This window comes from Lonchura striata, chromosome 3 (genome assembly GCF_046129695.1).
Source record: "Lonchura striata isolate bLonStr1 chromosome 3, bLonStr1.mat, whole genome shotgun sequence".
Taxonomy (NCBI): domain Eukaryota; kingdom Metazoa; phylum Chordata; class Aves; order Passeriformes; family Estrildidae; genus Lonchura; species Lonchura striata.
Window position 1 is genome coordinate 19,797,858 of NC_134605.1, and position 20,294 is coordinate 19,818,151.

Sequence of the window (20,294 nt, forward strand, 5' to 3'; positions counted from 1 at the left end):
CTGGAGCTGTGGAGCTCTGACGTTTCCTGTCCTGTGCTAGCTGAGACAGTACTCATCCCACACACTGGTCTCAGGGGAGACACCGTGCAGAACAGTGCTCTTAGCTGTTTCATTTGATAGCAGTCATCACATGGGACATTACAGGCTTTCTAAGAGCCATCACCATGGTAGATACAATTCATAGAGCTACTGAGACTGCTGTTTCCTGTAGGAGAACTTGGTAGGACTATTCTTTTATTTTCTATTCTTTAATTTTCTGGGTATGGGTGCATAAATAATGCAACGACAGTGTGCAGTGCTGAGCAGTCCTAGACACCTGCTTGGTGCAACATGCAGTAACTATGATGTGGTTGAACTTCCATTTAAATGTCTGACTCAGTTTGAACATTGCCTTTATTTCTGAATTTGTTAAGATGGAGAACGGAGAACCGATCCCCTTGATCATTGCAGCAGGGGGAGGTGGCAGGGCCTACAGGGCCAAAACGGACACATTTCATCCAGAAAGACTGGAGAATGATTCCTCTATTCCAGGGTTGAATGGAAATTCAGGAGCTGCAGGTAAGGAAAGTTTATTCCTTCTAAGAAAACCTTTGTGAATATGTGGTACTCCCAGATTCCTCTTCCTCACAAGAAGGTGAGGAAAACTGATGAAAATACAGTTCAGGGGGAACAGAGGGTTATAACAGATGCAAATAGAAGGTACCCACAGTGCTGGATACTTGGGGTAAATAAGGGTATCAGAGATGGTACAGCCATAACAATGGCTACATTCTCCCAAAATAGTGCAGTACCTCTCATAAAGTTGTTTGATTTTTGATGTGGGAGTTTGTAGTGCCAATGTGACTGTCCTGGTCCTTGCACTGTTTTGTGCTGTGTGGACATACTCAGTTTCTCTGGCTTATGCAAAAAGACCATAATTGCACCATGTCTAGAAGTCTCTGTGCAGAGACCTTGGACTGAACAAGCAGCAGAACTGAAAGTGAGTCACTGGTAAGTCTGTTGTGTGGAGAGTAGGAGTGGGATATGTTTTCACACCCCTTACAATAAATTCAGAACTGGCATTGGGTTTTTTTGGAAGTGTTTTAGTCAAAGAGAAGGGTAAGGCTCTGTAAACCAGAAATAAGTGGTTGGAGAGTAGGTAGGGATATCTTTTTAGCTTTTCTGTAGAATACACTCATATAGTAGGTGAAAAGAGGTGCAGATGATGACTTTCAGCTGAGGTGTTTTGAATGGGTGCTTGTCATGCATATCTCTCCAGTGTTTTTTACACAAGAAGTAACCCCTGGCTGTGCCGTTTCTCTTCTCTCAACTGCAGGTGGTGGAGGTGGCTGGAATGATAACACTTCCTTCCTGTGGTCAGGAAAATCCTTGCTGGAAGGTGCTACTGGAGGAAGATCCTGCCCCCAGGCCATGAAGAAGTGGGGGTGGGAGACAAGAGGGGGTTTCGGAGGGGGTGGAGGGGGGTGCTCCTCAGGTGGAGGAGGCGGAGGATATATAGGTAAAGTGGCTTCGTGTTCAAGGTGTCCCTTCCCCTCCTTTAGTGCTAATGATCAGCAAAATGCTGATGATAACTCTCCTGTAGCTAGCATATTTGACTGTTATGTACTAGTATGTCTGTGTGTTGACTTTTTAGCACTAGATGAACTCATTCATGCTTTGAGCAAAGAGCCAGATGCCAGTGCTTCAGCTGCAGCCCTGGCTTTGTGCTCTGCAAAACGTGACATTAAGATCCAGCTGTGATTCCTGAGCCTTTCATGTTGGGGTGGCAGTGCTGGAGCAGGAGGAGCCACAGCTATGTGCTCCTGTTGCCAGCACCTGTGTTTGGAGGACTTTGGTCCTGGAGTCTGGCAGCCAGGGGAACGCTGCAGCTTCTCCCCTGCCCTGTGGTGGGCTTTGGTCCTGCACAGGTGGTCTCTGAAGGCTCAGGCTGCCAGCCATCACCCCTCTTAATATGACTTCAGTCAACAAGGGGCTAATTTTGTGTGCCTCTGTGTCTCAGGGCAGCTGTCAGATGGCATTATGTTGATTATAACTGGTGTGGGCCAGATTCAAGATCTCTACTAACTCACAGCCTCCTGGGCCACAAAGTTTCTGCAGCCATCTGCACTGTGGTGGACTCTTTAACCCCTGGTTCTCCACAGTTTAAATTAAGTATATGCTAGACTAGAAATCTTGAGAGGAAGTAATGACTTTAAATTTAAGTGCATGTTTTGTACCAATGTTCCTGTGTAATGCTTCTTTTTCCAACAGAATTACTTACATGATGTTTTTTTTATTTCACTGAAAACAATTAAAGGGAAAAAGCTATTTTTGGGTGGGGTGGGGGAATCGTTGCATGCTTGAAGTACAAAATATATATGTTTCTAATATTTGTTATCTATTGCCCATACTTTGCTTCTGGTATGTTCCATATGCTCAGGCAGAAATGAGAAACTCATAAATTCCTTCAGTCCCCACTCCTGGTGGGCCACCCTGCTTTTAGGGTGCAAAGGAGAGGAAGGATATCCAGTTATTCATTCCCTCTGCTGACAGAGTACATGCCTTGATCAGCAAGGGTACTAACTTAGCCCTGAAGTACTGGTGCATTCCATTCTCTTAGCTACATAAAGGACTTGTATGTTTCACAGCATCCAAATAGTTAAAGATGAAGCTTGTGCCTTAGTTTGCAACAGTCTACCTAAACAGAGCTAATTAATTGATTGTCACAAGCTTCATTATTAAATTGAGGTTCTAGAGATAAAGTCCAGTAGCTCATGCCACAACTTGCTAAATATTCCCTATATATCAAGTGCTTTAATTTTTCTCTTTTTTTCATTTGGATGCCTCCCTAAATAGGCTGAATTCATGCATGTTGCCTTTTTATCTGTGTTTTATTGTTTTATGAGCCTCAGTCTGTTAAGGTAACTTCTGGTTTGACATAGGTGGCAATGCTGCAGTGGACAATGACCCAGAGATGGATGGGGAGGATGGTGTGTCCTTTATTAATCCAATTGGTACTTTATACACTCCAGCACTTAAAGGTATTCATACTGGTCAGAAGTCATTTCATAGGCTTACTTCATTTTAAAAATAGTAGGATCCCTTACAACCTTCTGGGGTACAGCTCAGTGTCATGAACACGAGGAGGCAGAAAGTATATAAAATACAGTAGAGAATAGACAGAAGTAGCAGGGAAAAAACAGGGAGAGGAAGCATCAAGACTATTAGGAAACACTCCCAGCAGTACAGTCTACCAGCCTACAGGATAATTTTGAACAAGGAGAGTGATAACAGAACCTCATAGCTCAGATACATTAGGAAAGAAACAAATAGCTGACTATTTACTAACAAGCAAGTTCTTTAGAGTGTCCCTTGGTAAAATATCCAGGTGCTGCCCAGCAGTGCATGGGAGTGATAAATATTGCCACTCCAACCTGTGTTTTCCCAGAAGTCAGCGTCTTTAATTTGTTTGCAGTTTGTTCAGAAAATAACAAAGAAAATCTACTCCTTAAAAAAAAAAAGTTTCCTTTAGAACAGCCAGAAGTATTTTCAAATACAGATGCACTCTGGCCTGGTGGATTCAGCCCGAAAGTTTTGAAGATATTGCAGTGATTGATCTTGGAGGGAGTAAAGGCTGGGAAAGAAAAGGGTGAGCCCGAGGAAATTATAAGAATGGTCATTACAGTAATTAACTGAGCTTCTTCATCCACTCCTTAGTGACAGAGGGGCACGGAGAGGTGGAGATTAGGCTGCACCTTAACTGCAGTCACTGTGAGATGGACGAGTGCCATGTTGATCTTGAGACTCAAAAAGTCATTTGCTTTTGTGAGCCAGGCACAGAATTGGCAGAGGATGGTGTGTCTTGCACAGGTAAGTAGGTGTGTGGGTACTGTTAACATGTGGGACAGAAAACGCATGTCCAAAGGCTGTAGTTTGGACTGTAAGACATCCTGAAAGTGCTGACTAATGTTTCTTAAACCTGGCTGCAGTTGAATGTTACTTTCTTTCCTGCTGGTGTATGCTGCAGAGCTATTTTGCCAGGCTATAGCCTCATCAATGCTGAGGACTGGAGCACTGACCAGCAGCACTGCTTTGCTCTACAGTGTGTGTTTGGCATCCTGGGCAGATCTGAGCAGAGTCAAATTTTGTGTCTGCTTGTGCCAGTTCAGAGTCTGCTCTGAAATCCTGAAAATTTGCTCGCTGAAAAAATTTCCCAGCTGAACTGAAATTTTATACCAGTTCTTTAAAGAACAAAAAAAACAAGTGCAAGGTGAAAGAAAATATTCCAGAGGAATTGGACATCTAAGGTAAAAGTTCAGAAACTGTGAGAAATTCTGTGCACGATTTCTCTGAGAAAAACTAAATACAGTTCCCATACTTGCCTTTCTTTCAAAACCAGGCGCTCAGAGCTCCATTACTAGGTTTGCTTCCTATTCTTGTGCAGCAGTTAGAGCAGGTCACCCCAGGGGTTTGGGATCCTGCTTTCAGCTTTGTCACTGGCATGGGAAAATTGTTGTGTTTTTACCATTCCTGCCTGTAAGATGGGTAAAAAGTATGGTCATTTTGTCAAGGTGAAGTAAACCTTAATAGCATGATCCTACATGAGGATGCAGCTTCAATACACTGTTATCAGGTTTTTCTGCCTGGATTACATGCATTTAGGAGATGATATATTGCAGTCCTCCTCCTGCCTTTGCTGTGATTTGGCATTGATAGCAGCACTTTAACCCAAACAATGTAATGTTCTTTTCACCCCCACAACCTCCTGCCCCTGTTTTTTATGGTCTTGTTTTCGCACCCAGGGAGTTCACATGTTAATTCATTGATAGTGAACCATCTGTTTTAATGGCTTGATATTAATTGAGGAAAATGAAACAATGAGGTATGAGAAGTCATAGATCCTGAGAACTGGTCATGCCAGACGTTGCTCCTACAATTATTGCAGCAGCAGATGAGTAAATGGAAAGAACAGCAGAAAAAAAACTGATGCAAAAAAAGTGGCTTCTGGAAGATAATTTCAAATATGTAATTCCTTCTTTCTGTTCCAGCTGAGCCAGTGGTTCGTCTCCCTTTCTCCTTGGTCTTGTCTGTAGTGACTTCAGCATTGGTGGCTGCTTTAATTTTGGCTTTTTCAGGAATCATGATAGGTGAGTGTTTCTTTGCAAAAGATATTTTCATACAAGAGCTGGATCTGAGCTAGGGATAATTGGGCCCTGAGAGGCAAAAGGATTCAGGTTTTGAGCTACTGCTGTATTTAATGACACCTTCCCACACACATCTTCAGATTTCTGTAGTTGTTTCTAACCACAGTGACCAATTCAAGGAGGCTTCAGTTACTGACTGCATCCCAAAAGAGACATTATTTTTTGTGTTGTACTGTGCAGCTGCCAGAACACATCTGCTTCTGGTTTTGTGAGATCTGGTGCTGTTTAATGCTTAAAAGCTTCTTTATTTGTGTGCCTATGTACAGTTTTCACCTCTTAAGGTATGACATTTAAGCTCAAACTCTCACATAGGTTCCCCTTTCACAAACTTAGTAGGATGTGGATATTCTTGGCATTTTAATTTGAAATTCTAACAGGTATTTTTCATCTTTTCATGTTCTTATTTTAAGCAATCTCTCACCTTCATTTTGTGCAAATAGAATAGATTTGAATCAATGAAAAAGAGTCAGGAATTCAAACCACAGCTTTGCCACTTTTCTTTGTCCACACTCTGTGTGGTCTGAAGGAGAGGGATGAACCATGAGCAGGAAATTAGACTGGCACAGCTGTTTCGGTTTTAAGAATTTCAGGAGTTATGCACATGGAGTTGCATGCACATGGTCCTACATCTATGATTTCTGTCCTGCCAGTACCTTTTTACAATGACTAAATACTTCTTAGGAGTGGAAGAGTAATACTCTTTCCATCCAACAAGCCTATCATTTCCATCTCAGGAAAGGGCAACGATTTAAAAAATCAAAGCAAAGGCAATGAAGAGGAAAATGGAGGACAGGAAGGGTTTGTGGATAGGTCATTACATCCATCTGCCTTTGCAAGTGCATGTTTACCCCTTAAATTTTTCCCCTGAGCAACATCTGCTGGAGAAGATGCAATAACTATTATTGTCACAGTCTTTGGGCTCAATCCAGCTCCCACAGAAATCAATAGCGATTTAACCTGCTCATGATTGTCATCTTCTTTTAGAAAAAATCCTGCAATATCAGTTACTATTTCAAGGAATACCCTCAGGATATCTTCTTTCAAGGTGTGGTTTTTAATGGCATAGCAGAAGTGATGCAAGGAATATAACATTCCATAAAGTGACTTCAAATGTGGTCCTACTCTGATGTTTGGAAACAGAGGAAGTTTTGGAAAATTAGCTATTTTTTTATGTACAGTGTGTTATTCTGAGGAAACAGCTTAGGCTATCCATTTTGAACAATATGATGCAAAAATTCATTTCAGACTTTAGTCACTTCTGTGTGATTTAGGAAAGTTGGTTATACTCCATGTCTCATGAGTTTCAAACTTGTATTTGGAAGGTCTGTTTAAACTAAATATAGCATAAAAAAAGCCATCAGAACTCTGAGACTTCTCCAGGTGAAGTTCATTTTACTTTTTCCAGACAGTCCATGAGCAAACCTCTTTCTTCATAAGGTGTATAAATCTAAGGTTCCTGGATATCTTCAGATCCCGGTTTCTATGTAATTATTTGATGTACAGAAATATGCCAGTGTCACTGGGTGATTTGATTCCCTGAAGCCTGGCCACAGCCCAGTGAGTCCCAGTGAGAAGGGCTGTCCCAAATCCAGTCTCTGGACGTGGTTAACTGTGTTCTCCATGTTTAGTGTATCGCCGCAAGCACCAGGAGCTGCAAGCCATGCAGATGGAGCTGCAGAGCCCAGAATACAAACTGAGCAAGCTGCGTACCTCCACCATCATGACAGACTACAACCCCAACTACTGCTTTGCAGGAAAAACCACATCCATTAGTGACCTTAAAGAGGTGCCTCGAAAAAACATCTCCCTTATCCGGTAAATTGGTCTTTGCCTTCCCCACCCTTCACGTTGTACACCCACATATCCTGGCTCTCCTAGAGAGGTGTGAGTGCACGGCTTTGTGCAGGCATGTGCAAATTCTTGTGCACTTTTAGAAGCACTTAGGCTCATGTGGAGGGGACTAGATTTTGGCATTCACCTTGAACCTTCTGCAGGTGCAGTGTTCCTCTCCTGGGATTGTGAGAACTGAATAGTCATCACCAGTAATTCAGTTACATCTTTTACAGGCTATGCAGTGAATGGCCCATTGCCACGAGCTGATGAAATTCTGGGATGGTTGAAGCTTGTAGGAGGCTCTTTTAAATCTTTGATAGGATCTTTGGTAAAGACAATGACATCCTTAAGTGCAATAGTTAGTAAAGGAATGGATTTGAAAATGCCAGACAGTATTAAAAAGACAGGGATATAAAGCCAGCAAGATAATCACATCTAGATGAGAACTTCTGAAAAGCTTTAAAGTGTCTCCTAAGAAAAACTTGAAAATTCAGAGTTCTTGCACATTTTGCTCTACTGCAGGATATTTATGAATGTGACAGTATCCTGGTACCATGCAGTGTTACACAAAAAAAATAAAAAAGTGGAAGCAGGATTCCTTGAAAAATTTGGAACCTTAAGGTGCTGAAAAAAAATTATGCTTAGAGCAGTCTATGCAGTCTGCAATGTTTTGCTGTCCCTTATCTCATTCCCCCTTACCTGCACATCTTTCTGGACTGCACCTCGAGGTTTCCAGTGTACCTGTGATGCTGCTCCTGTTGCCATTTGGACTTTGAAAGGATTTTTGAAGTATGGCAAGCAGATACCAGAGCATACAGCTGGGAATTGACAAGGGAAGGGAAAGTGGACTTTCTGGATGGAGAGTAAGTTATGAGCTGTAAAGGTCCAGCTTATCCCCTCAGTTTATAATAGTTGGTCAGACAGAGCCAAGAATTGTGTCTCAAGCTGATATCACAATGTTATTACACAAAGAGGTTGAGTCACAGGCAACACAAGTCCTTGGTGTGGTTTCACTGCCCAGACTGGCAAAAGTACAGACAGAGCTTATGGAACAGCAGAGCAGCTTGTTCCTCCTTGTTCATCTGCACAGGAAGGCAACAGCCCATGCAGAAGCAGTCCACTGATACAGCAGAGAACAGAATCAAAGCAGCCCTCAGCCCAGACCTGGCTCTAACAGGAGAGTGCATGCTGTAGCAGAGAGCTTTACTGAGAGCCTTTTCCCAGACTGAGATGCAGAAATGCCTCTTAGAGGCTGGAAATACTACTGCCCCATGTGCAGCCCATGCAGGGTTGAGAGGGACTCAGGATTTGGGGTGCAGCCTCATCCTCTGCCATATTTCATCATGTCATTATGACAGGCCACTAATGTGAAATAGCTGTTGTTGTACCAGTTGACTTAACGTTAAGAGAGTGAGGACTGAATAGACAGGTATGCAAAATCTGTATCACAAGGACAGAGAACAGGATCTATTGTATGATTACTCTTATTCCTTTATATTTTTCTTGTAAGCTTATTTAAAATAAAACTGTACATTTCATAACATGATCACTGCCAGAAACAATTCTCAGCACAAATTCCTGGAGCTGAGTGTTTTACAAAGCACTGTCATCACCATTTACTGGCTAAGGTACCTGCCCAGAATCACACAATAAATCAGGAAAAGTTATCTGGTTTAGAATTCAGGTCTTTTGAGAATCATTGTGCCTCCTAGTTTCTTGCTCAATGTTTTGTTTAATGGTGATGCAGAAATATCAGGGGAACTGTTAATGTTTTTAGGGTGTGTAAACACCAAGACTAAAGTCCTGTCTTTATTGATCTTTTTTGGAGCACCCACCACTGAGCACTGATAGCAAAGCCATAGATGAGTGCTCTCTGTTACATGCTGCAATGCCAGCAGCTGGATTTCACTGGGGAATGTTCACTTCCATGGATTGCTTTCCCTTCCAATTAAATAAAATGTAGGTTCATGAAAGATCTCACCAAGGTCTGATGAGATCCTATTGTCAATATCCAGTTCTCCCAGTTACGCTGCCATGAAAAATTGTGAGCCCGTTCTGTGAGCTGTGTCCACAGTGTTATAATGTGTGTTCTCTGTAGTAAAACCTTCTTGTCTTCTCTGGTCTGTCCAGGGGTTTGGGCCACGGAGCCTTTGGTGAGGTATATGAAGGGCAGGTGACAGGGATCCCCAGCGACCCCACTCCCTTGCAGGTGGCTGTGAAAGTAAGTGACAGTGTATGAGTTATCATGATGGTTTCATGCACCTTTCACCCAAGAGTCCCAATGCATTGTAACAATGAAGATGAATGAAGCATTGCTATAAGTCCTGAAGGATGTGGCTAGAAATATTGCTGCTCTGTTGCAACACTTTAATCCATCACAGCAATGGTACAGCTTGTAGCATATGGGTATGTGAGACTACTAAAAGAGGTCTGTGAATAGTAAATAGGCAAAGATTTCCCACAGAGCCACAATAGGCTGCAGGAATGAGAATTAATCCATTCTCTGTCCATCCTCCCCAATGCTACAGGTGGTTGGTAATCTGTCCAAAAGTCTTCACAGGGCCAAAAGCTGCTGGCATACACATCAATGACCTTGCAAGTAGGAGATGGCTGGTTTTCCAGGGATCTCACCACTGCCTTACAGGATGGATATGCATTGGATGTGAAGCTAAATCCTAAGAGACCCTGGTGGAGTTCTCCAGGCCTTCAGCAGTCTAGCTGGTTTGTTTTCTCATAGAGATTACATAGCAGTAAGTTCTGCTGCTAGTTACAGATCCTAGTCTTGCAGGAAGGTAGGGTCATAGAACTGCAGAGAACTCAGGAGCTGTGATCTCGTTCCTGATCCTCTGTACAGCAGAGTCACATATGTTGAACACTTCTCTGTGCACTCTGAGCTATTTCCTTTGCTGGGAGGAGGATGACAGCAGCATTAGTGGGCCAGGAGTTCTAATATTTACCTTCAACAGGCTTCACTGTCTAGTTTAGCAATGCTCTAATGGTTGTCTTAGGGTGAGGTTTCTTTTGAAAAGGAAGGATTGCTTCAGACAGTGTTAGTGCCAGGTGTTCTCTTGGTAAGTTGAAGTACCTTCTCCTTGTCAACCTGTTTTTTCTTTTCCAGACATTGCCAGAAGTGTGTTCAGAGCAAGATGAGCTCGACTTCCTTATGGAAGCTCTCATTATTAGGTGTGTATGAATCACATCGACACTGCTTGTGTAGGCTTGCAAATCCCAACAAAATAAAGAAAAAATGGTTCTTCATAGGTGGTGTCCTCTCAGCACATCTGTACAGTAGTTTTACCACAAATAGAATAGGCATTATCATCCTTTTCTGTTCTTACAAATGAAGAGGCACTAAATTATTAAAGGCTAAATTTTGAAAAGGATCCACATTGGTTTTCATTACCCAAAGTGAAAAAATTAAAGCCCAGATTTTAGAATTGATAATAAGATTTTATTTTTATTTCTCTTGGAGAGGAAAACATACCTTAGGAATTTGGGTTTGACTAGTCAAAACTAACAGATGGCATTGACTTTATGCTGCTGCCATGTCATATGTCAGTATCTGAATTCCAGAATCCATGGAACTACTTTCCCATCAAATTTGAGAGGTGGGGAAATAAGGAAGTATTAGAGACTTCCCCTCAAGAAACATCCCCCACAAGCAGATCCCCATGTCAGTGTGTTACTTAGAACAACATTGCCCTAGCTCCACTTCTGCCTCTTTGATGGGGAAATTAAGAACAGACTTTTCTCTGTGATCAGACATGTTCTGCTTCCTATGCCCCACAAGCCTTGCTGTAGCCCAAAAAGAATGCAGAAAACAGGGAGAGAAAAAGCAGCCAAAAGCCACTGCTTCCCCATCTCTGTCTGTCCCTACACTATCCAGACAGACAAAGAATGCAGGGTAATGCTTTAGCTTTATCCTGTTGCCCTACCTTTGAGATTTGTTATTTTCTGGGGAGGGGGGGGGGGTGGGAAGCAAAAAAGCAGAACATTCCCTGCAGCAAAAGGGTTTGAATGTTTTCTGCTACTGTGCTTTTTGGGTCAAAGTTGCTCCACAGCTGGGTGTCACTGTCTCCACAGCAAGTTCAACCACCAGAACATCGTGCGCTGCATCGGGGTGAGCTTGCAGGCCCTGCCCCGCTTCATCCTGCTGGAGCTCATGGCTGGAGGAGACCTGAAGTCCTTCCTGAGGGAAACACGGCCTAGACCGGTGAGGAAAGAGGAAATTGTGTTTTATTTAGAGAGCTGCTGCCACGAGGCAAACACTTAGCTCATCTATGCAGACACTATTTCCCAGCATTTTAGATGGTCACAAAATTTCTGTTGTTGTAAGACCACTGTGGAGACAGGAGCTGGGAGGATAGGGAACAGATACTGCTGGGGCTGCACAGAGGTGCCTCCTCCCTGGACTTTGCTAGATAACATTGCAGGTACTACCTAAAAAAAGAGAAAAAGCAAAGTCTAAAAAAAAATGTTAAACTCAAATCTTAACTTCTTCTCAACCAGCTGGGGGCAGGCTGGGGGGAAATGTTGAGTTAGTAATATTTTAAAAAAAAAGTTATTTAAACTGCTGGTCAGATGCATTTCTGTGGATATCTGTCAGTTCAAATTTGGCATAGGCAAGGAGACAATCCATCCTGGAGCTGTCAACTTAATAGAAAATATCTTTAGTCCAGGATTTTAAAGATTTTCCCTACTGAAATCAGCATCAATAGAAAGAGACAGTCAGCTAGAAATGTGGAAGAAATAAATTATGACTTCTAGAGAGAATTCAGTATTTCAGAAGAATAAAGCTTTCTCTGAGTCTCTGGGTCAGAAAGTCACACAGATATTGCTGAAGTTTAAGACCAGGACCCAGCTTCATACTTTGTCTCTAATTTCAACAGAGGACAAAGTGCTGCATTTTATCAGTACAAGAGAGACACAAATTTGCTCTAACAGGTATCAATAAGATTCTTCCTTGAGGCATCTGGAAACAGATCAATTTTTTTTTATTTTTTCCATGCAGTGTGGTTTTCAGGTTTTCAGACATATAAAATGGTCTGTGAGACTCAGAAGTACTGCAGTCTTGAATAGGTTGCAATGAAGTGGCTCCTTCCTGGATAGGGAGGCTAAACACCCAGAAAGGAAAGTCTGAAATCTGAGAAAGTAGACTTTATAAATACAGGTTGTTTTTCTGAAGCACCTAGAGATGCTCCTACAAATGGGCTGCACTTGGTGGTAGGTGAATGGGGAAATTCCTGTTCTGCAGCTTGGTCTCCACCCTTACCCAGTGCACTGTAAAAACAGCACAGACAAGACATGCTGCCAGGTAAGTGCTTTGTTCAAAACTGCCAGGCCAGGCTGTGCAAGATGTGGAAAGATGCAGCTGAGACACGATGGGGTTTGACTGATTAAATTACAGAAGCCAGCTCAGTGATGGTGCAGATCTTGTCAGGAACTACCAAGAACACTAGTCCTGCACAGCAGGAATTTTTACCTACTTGCAGTAAAATAATCCAGCTGCTTTTGTAGATGACACAGCCCTTAATCTTGACAGGATAAAGTCATGGGAACCTTCTGATCTGAGGAGTTTTTTCTGTTTGGCCCTACCTCAGTCATGAATTCTTCTTTACCATGACTTCTGTTCCTGTGTGCAGAAACCTGTGTGCAACCCCTGTGGAAGCCCATGGCAGAAGAGGTTATTGGTTCACTCCATTGCTTCCTCAGTATTTCTCTTTCTGCCTTCACAATCACTCCATCCATTCCTCTTCTTTTCTTCTTGTCCTGGTTTGAAAAGACAGGTGTCTGCTTACAGAAGGCAGGAGCCTCCCCTGAAATGGAAAATGTAAACTCCCTCCCTCCGAATTATTATAATTTTAAAATTAAAAGGTTCTCAGACAAAGATACAGTAATAGGAATAACAGTTCTTTACTAGGAAAACTAAAAATACAAATGCAATAGTACCAAAAAAAAAACAAAAACAAAAAAAACCACTGACAGAGTCAGAATAGGACCTGACACCCTGTGGGTCAGGCTGTTGGCAACAGTGGTGGCTGCATCCCTCCTGCACTGCCAGCTGTAGTTCTGTTGGATCAGTGATCCTGTAGAACGGTGGGGCTTTCCTCTGAAGGTCCAGTTGTGGTGGAGATGGGCCTGGTCTTCCTCTGGGAATCCAGTAGAGAAGAAAGCTGCTCCTCTGGGAATCCAGTGGGAAAAGGCTGCCTGTGGTCTTCCAAACCTCAGATTATATCCAGGTAGGAATGCTTGGCTCCTCCCCCTGGGTGTAGCATCTCTCATGGGATGATGGAATTTGATCAGCCATGCTGTGACACTCACTGGGCCATTAACAGAAGATATCTCCTGAAGGGAGGATTGGTTGTGGAAGAGATAAAAAGATGACAGCCCAATCAACAGAAGATAACTGCCCCACCTCTTACAGATGGGAATAGAATACACACCCCCATTTCCAACCTGAGACACTTGTCTTTCCAACCTGTGTAAGGTTACCTGAGACTGACCGTAACCACTACCAGGCACAAGGCCTTTTCCTGTCAGCTTGAAGATTCTCCCTGGTTTCTGCATTTAACTTGCTCCCAGGAGTTAAGCAGACCTTGGATTGATAAGTCTGTTTTCTGCTTCCTCCCATGTGTCCCACACTTTGGGAAAGCTGAGCTTCAAATGCAAGATGGATAGTTGCAAGCTGGAACTGATCCAGAAAAGCAGTTTATATTCTCTCTTTAACAGCTGTGTGAACATGGGCAGCCTGACTCGTGCAGACGCAGAGCCACACAGTTTTGCTCCATTCTAATACCTTCTTTCCCCTTGCCTTGGCTTGCTTCTGCAACCATCCCATGTGGTGTCTGCCTGGCAAGAATGACAGGGTAATTCATTATCTGGCTGCTGGGGCAGCTTCTGAGGGGCCAATGGCACCTGTGAGTGCTGAGAAATCAGTCTCTGGTGCGTTTTTGACTGCTGGCTCACAAACTGCGAGGCAAGGAGACCATGACTGATGAGAAATGAGAGGTGTGCAGGGCACTGTGCTCTGTGAAGTATGGGATCCAGCCCTGGAAGTGGATTTACCCTCTGCATATACTTGAGGTGTGACAGAATCTCTGTACATAAGGCCTGTGGCTTAGTGCTAGTGAATGTATCTTTGCACAGCTCTTAATGAACCCTGAGCTGCTTTGTTCCTCCTGTTGCTCATACAGGGAAGACAGGCAGAAGGTAGGCATAGCAGGCTGGATGTCTAGCTTTTCAGGGCCATTAAAGGAAAGGAAAGACAAGGGACAGTGCAGAGTAAAGAGGCTTTGATGAGCTTTGCTTCCAAAAGGAATTAATTGAACACAAGCCCTATCTGACTGACTGGGTGGCAGAGATGCACTTCTTACTCTGCAGTAAGCACCATATGAATTACTACCTTTCCCCTTATTTTCTTTCCGCTTTTGTATTTTCCAGCTAATATATTTTATTACCTTGTCTTTCCCACCTACTTTTGCTTTCAGCCTAATTACAAAAGAGAGATTTACATGTTCAGCCTCTACCTTCACCCCCCAGTTGCTCTTTGCACTTCCTTGCCAGTAACATCAAATTAATTTGCTAGTTTTGGATAGATTTAATAGAGGTGTTAAAGACATTAACTTGGCACTAATTCCAAGGCTTATGGAAAATGAAAGCACCATGCTGGAGAGACCACCAGTTACTACTGGCCAGCTACAACCTGTGTGGCTTGGAACAAGACACCTGCAGCGTGTTGCCATGCACTTCCACACTGAAAAGCAGGAAAGAGAGCAGGAGGAATGGTGAAGGAGAAGGTGAATGAAGGGAAGGGGGGACTTAAGGCATTGCAAGGAGCATGAAATGGAAAGCTAAAGCAACTGCAGGAGGTATCAGAACAAGATCAAATTTAATGAGAGATGGAGATGCTGCCAGGGCTGTTGCATGTTGTTCTTCTGCGTTCTTCATGTAAAAAAATCAAGTTTCAGGTCAGCCAATGTGTAACAATTTTTCTGGACTCTAAGCAAGAATGATCATGTCTCCATCCAACATCACTGATACCAGACCAGTGATTCTCATGGAATATATTGATTTATGCCAACTAGGTCCACTCCATAAGGTTCAGATACATAATTCCCCATGAGTCCATGGCTGACAGCCCTGGAGGCTTTCTCTGTTCCATTTCTAAGTTTCACAGCTATTACAGGATTACCTCTTCCCCCTCATCTGCAGAGAGGCAATCTGGTAGATTCAGAGGCTCCTGGAATCGGAGCCTTAGCTCAGTGTGAGCATTGCAGAATTGTCCTTTCTGGGAGTTTCAGTGCTGATCTTTCTGACACACAGCACAGCAATCAAAGCCCAGCTCTGGGAGAGAAATATATATCCATTTATATGGATAAATGATTCCCCTCCTTTGTGCTGTGCAGCCTGTTGCACAGAGCAGTGATTACACTGAACAGTACACAGAATTTCATTCACCTTTAGCAAGATTCAGCCTCACCTGGGAGGTGTCACACCAGTGGTTCCAGCATGCCCACTGCCCTGAGCAGTAGAGCATTGCAGCTGGCATCATCCATTTATCTGGGGAGCCAAAGCTGTACAGCAAATCCTTTGATGTGTCTCAAGGCTGCCCCCTTGCAAAATGAATCCCAAACCTCCATTTTTCAAACAAATTACATGGCTAAATTGTCCTTGGCTGGGCAGTCACATCTGTTTTAGGACTGTATTTAGCCAAATAAAAGGTGGAAGGATTTAGCCAAATAAAAGGTGGAAGGAAGGAATTCCTCTAAGGAAGGAAAGGAAAGCAAAAAAACAAAAAACAAAAAACAAAAAAAAAAAAAAAAAAAAACAAAAAAAAAAAAAAAAAAAAAAAAAAAGGAAAAAGAGAGAGAAATGAGAAATTCAGTCTATGGACTGCTTTTCAGTATAGCCTGAGTCTGAAATCAATTGTAGAGCAAAGAATTGGGCTTTTTACTCAGATTTCACTTCAGGTTTCTGACCCTTGCTCGAAAGAGCAGGGAATGGGTAGATTGAGATATTAATTTCCCCTTGGTTATGCCCTGCAAGGGAGAAAGAAGATGTGCATTCTTTCTTATTGTAGCCATCTTGTGTAGCTGGTGAGTCACTTTAACTCACAGAGGTAAAAGAGATTATTCCCCCTTCCCTACAAAATGGCAGGGAAAGAGCTGCCTTATGTTTTCAGAAAATAGTTACCCTGTAAAGAGGAAATTTTAAGGGGAGTTGTAATCCAGTATTTTAAAAAAACAGTGGAGTATATTTATGCAATGAACTATACTGTCTAAATAATTATAGGCAGGTGGAACAAGATCACATTTTGGTTTATGGCCCTGCATTGAACAAAACAGGCTTTGTTCATACAGAGATGCACCTTTTCTCGATTATTTAATTAGTCAATTATTGAGGCCAGGTTTTTTTTTTCCTAATATCTTCAGAGGACATTAAGTTGGGGTTTTTTGTTTGGTTTTTTGTTTGGGTTTTTGGTGCATGTTTTTGTGTGTGTTTTTTGTTTGTTTGGTTTGGTTTTGTTGTTGTTGTTTGGTTTTGGCTGTGGTTTTTTGTTTGGTTCATTTTTGTTTGTTGGTTTTACCAGCCAATGACCACTGCTTAACTACTGGCTGCTGCAGAGTCTGGACTTCTTTCCAGTCCCAGTTTGCAGTGGTTTAGATCAGGTGGAAGGCCAGCACAGCATGGCATGCATCTGGAGACATGTTCCATTACAACAGATGGGTTGGAGAGCCAGCAGTCCCTGTCACTGGAGAAGCTGTGCTCATTTGTGCACTGGTGTGAGAGCCCCAGGGGCAGGTGTGCCTTTTGGGACTGGGCTGACTGCTTGGTGTCCTAAGAGAGAGCCAAGGAGTGTGATAAGCTGATTTGGTCCAATATCTGAGGCTGATTAACTCTTAGCTGTAAAATGGTTGTTGTGCCATGAGCGGTCACTGCCACCCAGTTGTTTCTCATCACTCCCCTGGCAGCAGCATTTTTCCCCTTTCCCCACAGGACTGGCCACAGGGATCACTGAGTGTCACCACAGGAATCACTGATTCACACCTCAGGCATCACTGATTCACACCTCAGGGCAGCAGCTGTGGTTTGGCTTCAGGGACTGAGTGTGAACCCTGCCCTTTCCACTAAAGCATCTGGCTCCTCCTGGCAGGGGCTGTGGACTTCATCAGAGGGGCAGGAGCAAGGAGTTGGCAGCCTTAGTCTTCGTAGCCATTGGCTACACAAAACTGTGTCAGTGCTCTAAGGGGCAAGATAAAACCTACACAGATGTGGAGGAGTGAAAGAGCAAATGTGACTCATGCCATTATACAAAATGTCATTCCCATGGTTCAAGGTGACTTTAGAGAGGAGCTGGCAATAATACAAAGAAACTCAGTGAAGAACAGTTCATGCTGCAGATCTCAAAAATCAAGCTGAAAATTCAGAAGAATCTGCCATGAGAACTGGGGGAAATTCTTTCAGGGGCATCCCAATGGAGCTGGAAAGTCAGATCCAGCTGATTCTGTCTGCTCTGATTGTGTCTCTGGGATCTGTATAACACTCTGTCTGCACATCCTTTTATAGTTCATGGATATGAACTCTCTCCTGTGCATTTTCCTAATCCCTTTGTCACTTGCTGGAGAGCTCCCAGTGCTGTAGCAGCAACAAATCACGCCGTATTTCTGCTTTTAACCCATGTGTTCCTTGTCTTTTGGCAGAATCAGCCCTCCTCCCTTTCCATGCTGGACTTGCTGCACGTGGCCCGTGACATTGCCTGTGGGTGTCAATACCTGGAGGAGAACCACTTCATTCACAGGTAGGTGAGCCCACCTGGGCAGGACCTGCAGAGGGGCCAGCACGGGCTCAGAATGCCCTGCTCCATATGTTTGTGTCCTGCTGCACTCTAGTGGCTGGATACCTCTAAACAAGGTAGACAAAATCAGAATCATAGAAGCAATAAGAGAGCAACTGCTATAAATCAGGCTGGTAAAAGTCTGTCGTTTTGCCAAAGATCCTGAGCCCTGTCTCAGGGCCTGCACTTGTGCAGCCTATTTGGCTACTCTGCAAATGGACACAATCTTGTGACAGAAGTCTTTTAAGCTCTCTCCCTGTCAGGAATTTTATTTAGTGCCTGTCTGCTCATTTTGGGAGCCTTTTCTTCTCCCTCTTGAAGAGCACCTGGACAAGTACAGCCAGAAGGGCAGCATCAGGTGACTATTGCTCCTGCAAAACAGGGGGTTTGGCAAGCATCTAAAATCTGCCTGTTGAGTAGAGATGAGTAGAGAGGTGGCAGTTTGCAGCTCTGAGAATCGCCCACAAGCTGTGCCATTGTGTTATTCAGACCTCAAGGTTTACTCCAGCCCAGCAGAGGTGGAGCTTGGAGCTTTACCTGCATACACAGATTCAGGCCCACAGCTTCACTATTCAGAGCAACACCTGCACACTGTTCTGGCAGTGTTTTGGCATCTCTCTCTGGCAGCACAACACTCTGGCAGCCTTTTGACAACACTTGAACAAGCACAGTAGGAACAGATCAGTGGATCATTCCCCTGGCAGCTTGATGTTGGGACTAGTACATTCTGAAATCAGCTCCTCCTCTTGCACTCCTTAGAGACATAAAAATAACTCCCGAGGTGAAGGGAATCACACAGGAAGCCCACTCTTTCAACTGGAAGATGTTATGTGAAATTTAAAGAGAAAATGTTAAAGAACAAAACTGTTCCTGCTGTGGGAATAGATTGGAACTGGGGGCATTGCAGTTATCCATAAACACTGACTTTTCTGGCTGTTTAGGTTCTCTGCAGCTCAGGGAAGTAGGTTCTATATTTTGTTTCCTTTTTGACTTGAAAAACTGTCAAATAATTAAGTGGCTCTTCTCTTTCTGTTTCTTTTCTTCCCTTTCCTTTTAGGGATATTGCTGCCAGGAACTGCCTCCTTACCTGTCGAGGGCCTGGGAGAGTGGCTAAGATTGGAGACTTTGGAATGGCCCGGGATATTTACAGGTAGCAGAGCCAAGCCCAGGGTACCTGCAAGTGGGAGGTCACTGAAATGAGGGAAGAGCAGTGATTGTGCAGCCTCTTGTGCTGCTCTGTGTAACCCTGGTGAGGCGAGAGTGGAGAGATCCCAGTCTGGTGAATCCCAGCTGATGCCTTCCTGGTGTTTGCCTTAAACTGTCCTGGACAGTTTTCTCCTGGGCAATGAAGTCCAGTGGTCATGGAGGATGTTTTTCCTCCCTTTTAGACTGTCCTCAGTTTCCTTTCTTTACGTTCTCCACGCTGAATGGCATTGATGTGCCCTTTTGTTTTGTGATTCCAAATCATTCTGAATTTAATCTCTCTTCTTGATGCTACCCCTGCACCTTTGGTTTGGTGTCATCAGTAAATTTCCTCAATTTACTGCAGCTAAAGGAGGAAGGTGTAGAAGAAGGTCAGGAAAATGTAATCACCCAAACTGGAATTCAGCCAGGACACAGGTTAACTACTTTTGCTCTTGCAAGAAGTGCCAGAAAAATCTTTAATGACCATAAGCAGTCAGGGCTGCAGTTTGATGTCTCATCTTCCATAGAGCACCTCTAGAAGTGCAGCTCCATATCCTGCTGTGCTGAGGAATTGATTTGCCCTGACTCAGAAGAAGGAATGCCTTGTGCTCAGTCATCTGCAGTTTATTCCAGTGCCTTCCCGTCTTTTTTTTCCTGCTTGAGGATTCTCCTGTGCAATTACTAAGCCAGGTTTGGCTCTGCTTAGCTTGAGCTCTGACAGTATCACAGCCTGAGGTGCTACAAACAGAGTGCTACCTTCAGAAACCCAAGTGTATCAGAGGTTCTTGGGGTTGTTTTCCCTCCACAAAGAGTCCCCGCACAACCCCACTGTCAGATGGGGTTCTGCTGGGACAAAGTAGCATCTGTCACCCTCACACTATCAGCAGAACCCACTGCCAAGATGAACGCTTTGGTGCTGAGCTTTCAAAGGTGCCTTTGAAGCCTGCATGTGTTTGTCCAGGAATACCCTTTGGCTGCTCAGGCTGTGTGTTGTGATCAGTGGTGCCAGCTTGCATGAGCAGCCTCCTGCAACTGCCAGCATGGGATTTGGGGCTTGCAGGCTTTATTTTAAATGACAGTGACTCCAAAGGGCTGTTGTAACTCCTGTCTCAGGAACATTTTTGTGTTACCATCACAGCTCTAATGACCTGGCATCCTCCTCAAACAGCTCCTTGTTCCTACAAAGGGGTTTGGATTTTACTCACAGTGCTTTACATTGGGTATATATGGAATAGGTTTGGTTTATTCTTTCTGGGTAT

General features: G+C 43.6%; 1 protein-coding gene across 1 annotated transcript in view; it reads left to right on the plus strand.

Annotated features, from left to right (window-relative positions):
- The window catches only part of ALK (ALK receptor tyrosine kinase), a 306,102-nt gene that overhangs the window by 277,225 nt on the left and 8,583 nt on the right, over positions 1-20,294 (plus strand). The window contains exons 16-26 of the mRNA XM_077781748.1: positions 380-558; positions 1,316-1,498; positions 2,901-3,020; positions 3,697-3,849; positions 5,028-5,126; positions 6,812-6,998; positions 9,147-9,237; positions 10,135-10,199; positions 11,100-11,229; positions 17,717-17,814; positions 18,908-19,000. Of these exons, the coding sequence (XP_077637874.1) occupies positions 380-558; positions 1,316-1,498; positions 2,901-3,020; positions 3,697-3,849; positions 5,028-5,126; positions 6,812-6,998; positions 9,147-9,237; positions 10,135-10,199; positions 11,100-11,229; positions 17,717-17,814; positions 18,908-19,000 (1,398 nt within the window). The remainder of the gene's footprint in view (positions 1-379; positions 559-1,315; positions 1,499-2,900; positions 3,021-3,696; positions 3,850-5,027; positions 5,127-6,811; positions 6,999-9,146; positions 9,238-10,134; positions 10,200-11,099; positions 11,230-17,716; positions 17,815-18,907; positions 19,001-20,294) is intronic.